An 11,666-nucleotide genomic window follows, 5' to 3' on the forward strand; every position below is an offset into this window, starting at 1 on the left:
AAAAAAACCCATTATAAAGAAGTCATAAACGTTTATGACATAACGCTTCTTTTAGTAAGTGTCATTCGGTTTTGTCATGACAAGTTAGGGTTAGGGTTAGAGTAAGGGTTAGGGTTAGAGTTCATGTGTCATGACAGTGTCATGTCACTCTTATGTAGATACCTTCAAGTAAAGTGTTAACCAATCTTTTTGTCTAACTCTCAGCAAGAAAGACAATACAGGCTTTTTCCTTAAAGGTCCCATGGCATGAAAATTTCACTTTATGAGTTTTTTTTAACATTAATATGCGTTTCCACAGCCTGGCTATGGTCCCCCAGTGGCTAGAAATGGCGATAGGTGTAAACCGAGCCCTGGGTATCCTGCTCTGCCTTTGAGAAAATGAAAGCTCAGATGGGCCGATCTGGAATCTTCTCCTTATGAGGTCATAAGGAGCAAGGTTACCTCCCCTTTCTCTGCTTTGCCCGCCCAGAGAATTTGGTCCACCCATGAGAGAGAGACATCATGGCATTCAAACGAGCAAAGTGGCAGCTGGTCAAGGCTACACCTAGGGCTGCAGCTATCGATTATTTTAGTAATCGAATATTCTACAGATTATTCCATCGATTAATCGGATAAGAAATACTTAGTAAGAAATACTTAGTAAACAGCAATAGTAAATATTTATTATTGCTGTTTACTAAAAAAAAGGAAACCTGTAGCTTGTATATATACAAAAGCCTATTCCAAGCATTGCCAAATTAACATTACACAATAGTACATTTTGGTGGCCCAAATGTTAATATTTTTCACCCAATTCCCTTGCTCCTCTGGCTCTTTGCACTGGATATGCAAAAGAGCTTTTCACTGACCAGAGGGTTTACAGCAGGGCTACTCAACTACACTGTTCTGGGGGACACATTTTCAGAAGGCTAATACACAGTGAGGAGCATAGATATATCTATGGTGAGGAGAAAGAATAAAGAATGCATGATGACGTCATTCACGTGCATATTAAGTAGCCATGCTGGGGGGAGGAGCCGGTTTGTCTCCGGCAGCAGCTACATTTCCAAAGATTAGAAACAAACTAATAAAAAGTTACACTACAAACCGACAGCTTTCGTTTTAGCTTGGTAAAACATCGCTATTAGCACAGTAGCATGTTGTAGGCTAGTTGTGTAAACAGCGTGGAGGACGAGAGCAGCAGACGTTAGCTACCTTGTGTCGGGTTGGCTCCGTGGAATGGAGGAGTACACTGGAGGTTTGTTACAGAGGTGACGTAGCAGCATGTTTGCAGCTTAAAATGATCCCAAACTTTCTGTCGTTTTCTCTAGCCTGTCTCTCCCTTTTAGACCCTCGCTATTTTCGTCTTCCTTCATTTGTAATATGGGCCGTCAGTCGTGTGTCCGCAGAAGCGCAAACCTCTTGTGCGCTAGTAATTATCCTCCGTGCGGAAACACAGTGAGCCGTACAACCTTAATTACATTGATTTAACGAAGCTTAGAGGCAAAGAATTTTGCTTCGAGGATTTTTTGTAATCGAATTATTCGAGTTATTCGAAGAATCGTTGCAGCCCTACTTCAGATACAGTATTAGTGGACCACTAAGGTCTATATAAAAGAGACTTCAGATACAGTATTAGGGGACCACTAAGGTCTATATAAAAGAGACTTCAGATACAGTATTAGGGGACCACTAAGGTCTATATAAAAGAGACTTCAGATACAGTATTAGGGGACCACTAAGGCCTATATAAAAGCATCCAAAGAGCACCATGTCATGGGACCTTTAAATTCCTTTAACTGTTTTTGTGTGTTGTGCGGAGGAACCAGATGACAAACTTCTCATTGCATTGAAATGCACTTGTTTCTTAAACATATACCATAACGATAAGAGTATAAACTGAAAGATAGAGAAGGAAAAAGAAAGCCTGGTAAGAACAAAGAGAAAGAAAAAGATAAGTTTAAACGGGAGAAAAAGGAAGAAAAAAAAGACAGAAAAAGATGAAAACAAAAAAAACCTCCAGAAATGTGAAAAATGGAATGAGACAGAACAAAACACCAATCAAAAGGAAACAGTCAGAGAAAGAGAGGAATAAAGGAGAAAAAAAAGACAGTGGGAGGGAGAACAAGACAGACAGACAGAGAGTTCATGTATTTCATCATGCCATCTGCGAGGCTCTGATCAATGTCTCATTATCACTTCAACACCGACCGCTTGCTGAGGCTCTCCAGCTTGTTCTCTCTCACCCTCTTCCTCCCTCCGCCTATCCTCCCCCTCTTCCTCCCCCCCCTCCCTCTACCCTCCCTCATGGGGGCCTCCTGTCTTCCTCCTTCGCTGACACAATCCCTCCTTCCCCCGGTGCAATCTCGAGGAATGTGAGCCGACTGCAGGTAACGGTGAGAAACTTGTGCCTTAGTGTATGTGAGCGAGGTTAAGTGTGAATTAGGCTGAGAGCGAAATCCTCATCGCTCGCCGAAACAATATGTGTGTGTGTGTGTGTGTGTGTGTGCGCGCATTTGTGTGTCTGTGTGTGTGTGTGTATGTGCGTGTGTGCGTCTGTGTGTGTGAGTGTTTACGTGTTCCCACCACATTCAATGTAATGCTAATCCAATTCATTTTTAATGAGGAAACTGTCAGCTCTTACCGCGAGGCGAAAGAGATAAGCGGTCTGTTGCACTCTGGGAAATCAATAGTTCACTTGTTTATTTTGCTGTTTGAATTGTTTGTGTGTTTAAAAAACAAACCGTCGGGATACGCTGCCAAGATAAGTGATGTTTCGAAAAGCTTTAACTCCTTTGTACACAGTGTGTGTGTGTGTGTGTGTGTGTGTGCGCATCACTCCAGAGGAAGATTACCACAAGTCTAACAGCAATGTAATTAATTTACTCGGTGTCGATAGGAAAAGAAAGAGAGGAGATATCGTTACAATTGAATGTTTCTGTTTCTCGGACGCGGCGCACAGGCAGGCAGGCGGGTGATAAGACTCTTAAAGCCGGCTCGGGGAGGATCTGGAGTCAGCTTTTGCGTTCCGGGATAAATTGGGAGCGGAATTGGCTTCATGCTGACTTTCAACACATTAGGAGACGTCAAAAAAAAAAAAAAAAAGAATCCCAAAAGTTTAGTGAAAAGAAAAGAAAAAAACACTGCACAGGATTAAGCAATAATATTATCTCTGTCTCATAATGAACATCTCTTCTTCCATCTCCTCCACTGACTAAACTAATAAAACCTCTGAGCAGCCATTCACCACAGAGTGCATTTACATTCACACCAATATTCCACTATTATTCCAAATATGACAATATTCCGAATTTGATACAGGTCATGTAAACAGCATATACCGGTTGGATATTGCGAATAAGGCCCTTTTCCGAATATAGCATTTTCCGATTAAGACATCTGGGATATTCCGGTATTATTTGGGTTTTAGGAGCATTCTTTGGACATGTATACAGCGCATTCTGAGTTTTTACTGCAGTTTACAGCCTCTTTCCTGTTTACGGCTTATGGTCAGCTCTGTGCGATGCTATGGTTGTTGTACACAAACCAACCAGGGAACATATGCGCACAAATCGCTACACCGATCTTTTTAAGAAGCTGGTTGAAGGAATGACAGAGGGACGCTGTGTTTATTATTATATTAGTGGAATATTCACTTTCATTAGACAATGAACAATGGCTGTAACCCTATTACTTCAAACCTCTAATATTGACTGTTGATTTGTGTCTATCCTACTGTCCCTTATAATGCCCATATTTCATGCTGTCTTTTTTTTAACTATATCCTTGCACTGCTATAGTTTTGCTATTACTATGTCTACATTATTCTCTTATATTGTCCATATTTAATGCTGGTCTCTAGACTTTATCCTCGCACTATTGGACTTATTTGCACTACCACCATGACACACACACTCTCATAGAGCACCTTACCATGCTTATACATCCCTTAGTACATTCATGTGGATTTTTTATTTAGTATCGCTTCTTTTATTGTCCATATCATTGATGTGGATTTGTTATTTTATCATCCTGTTTATGATGTATGTGTATGTTGTGTGTGATATCTTTAAGCTACTGGGACCTTGAATTTCCCCTTGGGGATCAATAAAGTATCTATCTATCTATCTAGACATGTAAACAGCTTAGTTGGAATATCATCTTTTTCGGAATAAGGGCAAAAAACTGAATATTGTGTGCACGTAAACGTAGTCACTATTACAGCGACTCTAACACTGGTTTTATTAAAGGTCATTACCATTAGTTGTATGACCTCCTCCATATTTCAACATTTTGGCTGCGATTAACAGCTTCTTTATTATGTTCTGCCATCGTTACCCCGACGGTTCTATCTCATAAAAGTCGCATTTCGCCATATTTCAGCCGAACGGATGATAGCTTTTTATCAGGATTTCTCCCCTGCCTTCTGGTCATTTTACTGTACTCCCCCGCAGTGGACAGTGATATAGCAGGTGGCTTATGACGCTACTCCATCGTCTGTGTGTCAGCCGGAAGGGCTCCTCTGTGATGTAAAGTTATGGCAAAGCCGTTGTCTTTACTATTATTATTACGTACACACACAGGATTCATGTAGATGTCCAAAAAACAACTTTAAAAAAAGAAAATCCTTTTTTTAAAACTACCTGCAACTGGATTTTAAAGGTCACTTCATCCAATCATGGTTTTATCCATTTTCATATTCCGCTCAATTAATTCCACTTTCAGGGTGTCAGGGAACGACCAGGAGACAGACTGGAGTAGTAAAACAGAGCTTTATTTCAATGATCCAAAACTGAGAACAGAGAGAACAGGCAGGAATCCGGCAGCAGAGTAGGTCAGGCTCAGAGCAGCAGGCAGACAACAGGATACGGGACTACAGGTAAGGTACACTTGGATGAAGTAGACATACGTGAGTGGTCAGAGCGTTGTGTAGAAACGAGACTAGACAAAGAGCGTGAGTGTCTGTGCTGCTTAAATAGGGAGTCACTGATTAGCTGCAGGTGGTAAACTGATGATGTGGCTTGATGCAGTGCAGGTGTGTGTAATCAGTAGGAGGAGTGTGCTGGAGAATGAAGGCCCGTTCACATTGTACGCGCAAACGGCAGCGCTGCGCTATGAAACCCATTATTGTCAATGGCTTGCGCGCGCAAGAACTATTCCTGCCGCTGGGGTGCGCAAAGGGCGCGCGAAGCGGTATCTAGGGGTTGGCGGCCGCCTTATGCGGGCCGCGGTCAAAGTTCAACATGGTTCAACTTTGACCGCGGCACGCCGCAAGAGCCGTCGGTAGCGCGTGACGGCATTCAGGTGTCTGAAAAAACAGAAAAAAAGTAAACACCGAATACACGTGGATCCACAAACGGAACATGGACGAGCGATCTCCCAGAGCTGTACACACAGTTCGAGGTCGTACAGAGACCTCGGACGCAAAACTATGCTGTGTTGCATATTTCCACAATAATAGGCATGCCAGATGTGTAGCTTATTGTAGCCTCCTAATTTAAATCATTCAGGTTTGTTTTAGCTATGTGAAATCAACATGGACATGTCTTCACTAAAAACAGTGAGTGCATTTCTTAAAACAATTGGTGTTAACGGCACCGCATAGTGACTGACCTGCAAAAGCGTGTATTTAGATTGAAATCTTTTATGTGTCCAAAGCAAGTATTTATACCCATGACCCAATCAAACTGACAAGTCCTTACGCCATCGTTTATACCAATATAGTGAAACTGCTTTGTGTTGTTGTCCATATTTAACAGTTCACTCTGTAAGAATAGTGTAATGAACAATGCACATGAAAGGGAGCACTATTCCCTATGTGACACATTATTGTCATCTCTGATCTGAGAAATGTGCCAAAGCAACTGAGAAGAAGTGTACTGTTTTGAGCTGCGAAAACCAAATACCAAGTTGATATACAGCTCCAAACAGGTATTTGTAGGATATATTTGTATTTGTATGTTTATATGAAGTAAAATATGTTTGGACTGATTGACACAAGTCATGTTCGTTTTCATTGTAGTTCACATATAGGTATTTAGGTATATGGTCGTTACACAGAATAACTACCCATTTACAAGTGTGTAAGCTCCAGTTTTGGAGGAATTAATTGCACATATGCATTAAACAGTGTTTTCCAGAGTATGAATGAATGATGATGAATGTATGAATTCAGGCTCATGGCTTAGCTTTATTATACCCAACTGCAATAACTGCAGACATCTCGTATGTAAACATGCAATGGCACACAGTGTTGACATGCAACATTTTATTTAGAAATGAAAACCCATTCATAACCCATCCGCGAAATCGTAGGCCCGACTCTCATCAGCAGACTGTCTGCTCCCTGTTGAGCCAAAATGACCCCTGGAACCGGTCACAGCGAAAGCGGAGCTCCTGCAGTCGGAATTCCCCCAAGTGCTCTCTGGACCTGAGGGTCTCGTGCCCCCACACCTTTCTTGCTGCTGCTGCTGCGGGTGTATCCTACATAATGTTGCGTACTGCTCGTCTGATGTAAACACCGGACGCAGACGTGACGTGCATTCAAATATTGGCGCATGTATGACGTAAATTTGCGCTGCGCCCGGCGGCAAGCACAACAAATATATTTGGGAATAGGACAACCTAGCGGCGAGCGCAGTGCATGCCGCGTACAATGTGAACGGGCCTTGAGAGGAGTGAGTGCTGGTGACGGTGAATGGGGAAACAAACAGAAAGTCAATGAACACCAACTAAAAGTCCATGTAAACCTGACAAAGGCCATGATAACCTGACACAGGGTCAGTTTACCCAAATTTCAAAAACACAAATTTTCTGACTTAGCCATGCAAATAGTTTGCCAAAAAATGTCAGATATCTGCTGCAGACATTTCTTGAGCTCCGCCACCCGGGATAATCCACAGACATCACTGACAACAAGAACTATTTTTCCCCCTGAGGTAAAAAAAATTTAAAATAAAAAAAAAAGTCAACTGTGAGGTCTCAGGATTCTAAGCAGGAAGTTGCCTTCGGAGAGACATGTTGTGCTTTTCAAATTTATTTCATTACTGTTTATGTTGGGCATCGCAAACTAAATTCAATCTATCTCAATTACATCTGAGTGGCTGCAGAAAGCTCAGCAGCAAACATCTTCAAATATCTTTCCAATGAATGAATAACCAAGTGGGCCCAAGAGGACAAGGGGACCCTGAACATTTGGTTTGGATTTGGTTCAGTATCGACAGCTTGCAATTTGCTGGAAGACAAAAAAACAAAACACTGCGGTCACCAAAGAATGACCCGGCCCTCAATGTCAAGGGGCCCGTCATTTTATAAACCCACCATGCCTCAATAGCAGATACAACCGAAATTAGGAACATAAACCCTGCCAAGGCAAGAGGAAAATTACATTTTATTTTTTACAATTTGGGTGAATCAACCCTCATAAAATAGATACCAAATCCAATTTGGTATAAACACACCATGTCCACAATGTTTGCTCGCCTCTCTCACTAAACTACAACTTTAATGACATTGTCTTTTAGTTTCCAAATGTACCTCGACTAAATATCACGGAACATAATGGACCTGACAGAGGGTTATTGCTGCGTCAAAATGCAGCCAATTAAAAACCGATTGGAATAATAGAGCAACAACATTCAGACCTTGTTCAAGTGTCTTTAAAGACACAATAAAACACAACTTCCTTCTGTGTCCCTGCATTAACTGCTTTTCTTGGTATATGTTTAGAAGCACTTTCTGGGAATTTATATCAAAGTTGCCCTCCTTTCACTTTAAAACCGTTAAAATATTTCCTCAAGCTGACTCATTCCTGCACTCGAGGGTGGATATGTGAATTATATCCAATCAAATATGAAACCTCCCATCTTATAAAACAACACTTCTTTATCCCGTGGGTCGTAGTACCGTGGGTAGCTGTAGATTCAAGGGTCGAAGGTTTAAAAACCTTGTTTATAGTTCCCGAAGAAGCTTTCGTGATTTAACAATGCAGGGGAGAGAGGTGTGGGTGGATGGGTGGCGTACAGCTTCAGTACCCTGTGGTTCTCCAGAAACTCCGTGATTGAAAGGTCATACCCACTTCGAAGCAATCAGATGAAATCAAAATACCGCCTGAAATTATGCCCTGCTCGCACATTTCGCTTTCCTTTCCAGAGGAGAAAGATGCTTGAGTAACGTTTGCTAAAAGCAAGGAAACAATGAAACTATATTTGTGAGCTGTTTTTGAAGATTTACATCCTCATGGGAATCAATGGGATTGGAGCTAAGAGCCTCAGACAGGGTAGGAAAGTCATAAAGTATTTATAGTATAGTATTATATATATATATATATATATATATATATATATATATATATATATATATCTTTTCATGAGATTTGTTGACAATAAAGACAATTACAGAATAATTGCCTTATTCTTTAGCAACCCTGTCTCCTAAAAATTACGTTCCCATACAACTAATTTGCATTCTCAATTATGTTTTTTGAGGGAAATGTATTTTGTCCCGAGTTAGTTTTAATCTAAAACAACTTTTTAATCAGATGCATTAGGGAGGAGGTTGGGGATGGATGTGTCAAACAAACACAGGACTTTAGAAGAAAAAAGTCTGGAGAGTCTAGTCTGGAGTGCACTCTTCTTGCAAAAAATGTAAAAAGCCTTTATTTAAATGGATATTTCATATCAAAATCTTAGTATATTAAAAATAGAACTGGGTAGCAACCCACGTGTAGCGACACAAACTGCTTTCTTCAAGGGTTCTTTTTCAAACACAGGACAAGAAGGCCGTTGTTCGTGTCCCGCGTGAAACCAAAAGTCAACGGTGACTTCTTTTAACTCATGTACATAAGTTAACTAACGTTACATACCTAACTTAAATCATTTACTCAATGTACTTAACATATTTAACTTATGTACGTATCTTCAAGAGATATTTTGTTGATTTAAATCCAGCTCTGTGTCATCTTTGTGTGGGCAGTGTGTTTAGATGAACAGTGTTTAGCTTCCCTCTATGGCGCCAGTGCAGGGAGCTCTGGAGAGCAGCGGAGGTCTACCGAGATCCGCCGGACGGCGGGAAACTTTTCACGGAGGTCCGCAGAGATCCGCCAGATGACGCAAAAAACACGCTGTGACATCTAAACACAGTGCCCACACAAAGATGACACAGAGCTGGTTTCAAATCGGCAAAGTATCCCTTTCAGTTAAGAAACAAACGCACTCATTTTAACCCAAACCATGATCTTGTCCTAAACCTAACCAAGTAGTACTGTTTCAATTCACAACGTTAACCACGTTTAAAACTGCGACGGTTTCACAAGGTGTGCCGGTCGCTGGTACAAGGACGTGCTGAAACTAATCCGGGAGAAAATAAGTTTGCCTTGAAGCGTAATTGAGAATGCCGTTTACTCGTATGGGAACTTAATCTTTTAGGAGACAGGGTTGTTTTTAAAGACACCCCGATACTGCCTCTGGTATCTACTGTCCAACAGCTTCCTCGTTAGAATGAGAAGGAATGGAGGAGGAGGCTCAGTAAAGGGAATGAATTCAGAACTGGATCTGCAATATGTAGTTTGGAAATGGGGTGATCTGAGGACGGAGTGTGTGACAGTGCTTGTGTGAGATATATGCATAAAAGTGATTGTGCGTGTGTGTATGTTTGTGTGTGTGTGTGTGTGGTGTTTGTTTGAGCGAGCAGCCACAGGGGAGAGAGGATGGTTCACCATGAGGCCAAAACGATTCAACTTTCACTGACCTTCTTCCGAAGCACCTTAATAATTCATCACACATTATATATATATATATCTATGTATATATTTATATATATCAGCATTTCCCCCCTCTCTCTTTTCTCTGTTCCTCTCTATGTCTCTCGCTCATTCTCTTTCCCAGTCCCTCGTCCCAACTGCCAGTCAAGCAGTGAGCAAACACGCAGGTGAGATAGCTATTACCAAGCAAATTCAGAAAGGCTATTGATGCATGTGTGTGTGATATTGATGCGTACGTAATTCTGTGTGTGTGTGTGTTTGTGTGTGTGTCTGTGTGTGTGGCCACTCACCGTTAGATTTCTCACTATCTGCAGGTTTCATCTGAATAGGGTGGTGCATCTGTAGAGACAGAAGAGAAGGACAAAATATATTAAAAACGCTGCACACATACACGTGCATGAACACAATCAGAAGTTGCCCGCACTTACGTGCAATATGTCTCATATTCAGATTCAATCCGGATGTGGTTTCAAAACTCATTCATTCATACCGTAGGTGTATGCATCTCAATGAGCCAGATGTAAAATATAGTTGCACCAGTTTGGGTTTTTCTGTGCTTGACACAAATCTGGCTCAGCACTGCAAGCTGTTTTTACAATTTGTTAAAAACACCAGAACAGGACACAAGGAACAAAAGGGAGAACAACAAGAGCAAGACCAAAAGTCTAAGAGCAAGAGCGTGGAGAGAAAGATTAAAAACGAGAAGACCGAAAATGAGAACAAAAGGGAGAAGAACAAGAGCAAGACCAAAAGTCTAAGAGCAAGAGCGTGGAGCAAAGGATTAAAAACACGAAGACCGAAAATGAGAACAAAAGGGAGAAGAAAAAGAAAAATTTGCAGTCCAAGACCAAGAAGGGGAAGCAAAAGAAAAAAAAAAAAAAAAAAGACAAGAACAAGAACAAGTAGTAGCAGTAATTTCTGAAACCAGCTTAGCATATGAGCTAAGTAAAAACTCGCCAGCCACTAACACAAACGCATGATGATGATGACTCGTATGAATATATTACAAAAGAGATACAAAGTTATGCTGGCCGTCAGGCCACTCACACACTGCCTTTGCTTACTGTACACACACACACACACACACACACACACACACACACACACACACACACACACACACACACACACACACACACACACACACACATTCAGTGGTTGCAAAGGTAAGTGTTGAGATAAACGGCACATACAGTACAGCGGCACCTTATACCACCTGAATGGCTGCAAATGTTAAAATTGCCAGAGTTACACTGTAATCTGGTCCGGGTTCTCCCTAAACTGTAAACTTCTGGAGTAAGTGACAATAAAAGATTCAGCGACTGAAACATCTCCTCATAATGTCTATCTGGTCTTATATGTTGCTCTCCATTTCCCTTTTTAAAAAAAGAAAAATAGCCTGCCAGAAGCCATTAGACAGGCTGAGTCTGTGGATGTATTAAGAAGCGCCTTAAGACGCACTTTTATGTATACACGTGTGCGTTTTTTGCTTGTGTACGTATGTTTTTGTCTTTGTGAAGCACTTTGGTGCAAACTTGTTAGCATTTAAAGTGCTACATGAGTGAAATAAACATGAACTTAAATCAGAGGAGTGAATATGTGATCCAGACCAATTAAAGATGGTCTGGCCAATCCGGAAGCATTCTGATTGCAACGTGTTATTCATGCATTTAAAAAGAATTGCATTCATTTGCATTTTTCCTCACTCAAAGATAAGATACCGAAATACAGAATGCATGTTTATAGCAAGTGTAAATGGGGTCTAAATGCCTGCGTTTACACTTGTCTTTTAAGATACTGGACAGGCGCCTGGGTAGCTCACCTAGTAGAGCAGGCGCCCATTTATAATGGTTTACTACTCGACGCAGCGGCCACGGGTTCGATTACGAGCTGCGGCCCTATGCTGCATGTAATTCCCCCTCTCTCC

At 41.3% G+C, this 11,666-nt stretch overlaps 1 protein-coding gene across 23 annotated transcripts in view; it reads right to left on the reverse strand.

Moving 5' to 3' along the window:
• Positions 1 to 11,666, reverse strand: part of celf2 (cugbp, Elav-like family member 2) — a 237,799-nt gene that overhangs the window by 57,476 nt on the left and 168,657 nt on the right. For all 23 annotated transcript variants that reach the window (XM_039791623.1, XM_039791620.1, XM_039791621.1 and 20 more), the window contains one exon: positions 10,030 to 10,078. In XM_039791623.1, the coding sequence (XP_039647557.1) occupies positions 10,030 to 10,078 (49 nt within the window). The remainder of the gene's footprint in view (positions 1 to 10,029; positions 10,079 to 11,666) is intronic.

This window comes from Perca fluviatilis, chromosome 23, assembly GCF_010015445.1.
Source record: "Perca fluviatilis chromosome 23, GENO_Pfluv_1.0, whole genome shotgun sequence".
In the NCBI taxonomy this organism is placed as follows: domain Eukaryota; kingdom Metazoa; phylum Chordata; class Actinopteri; order Perciformes; family Percidae; genus Perca; species Perca fluviatilis.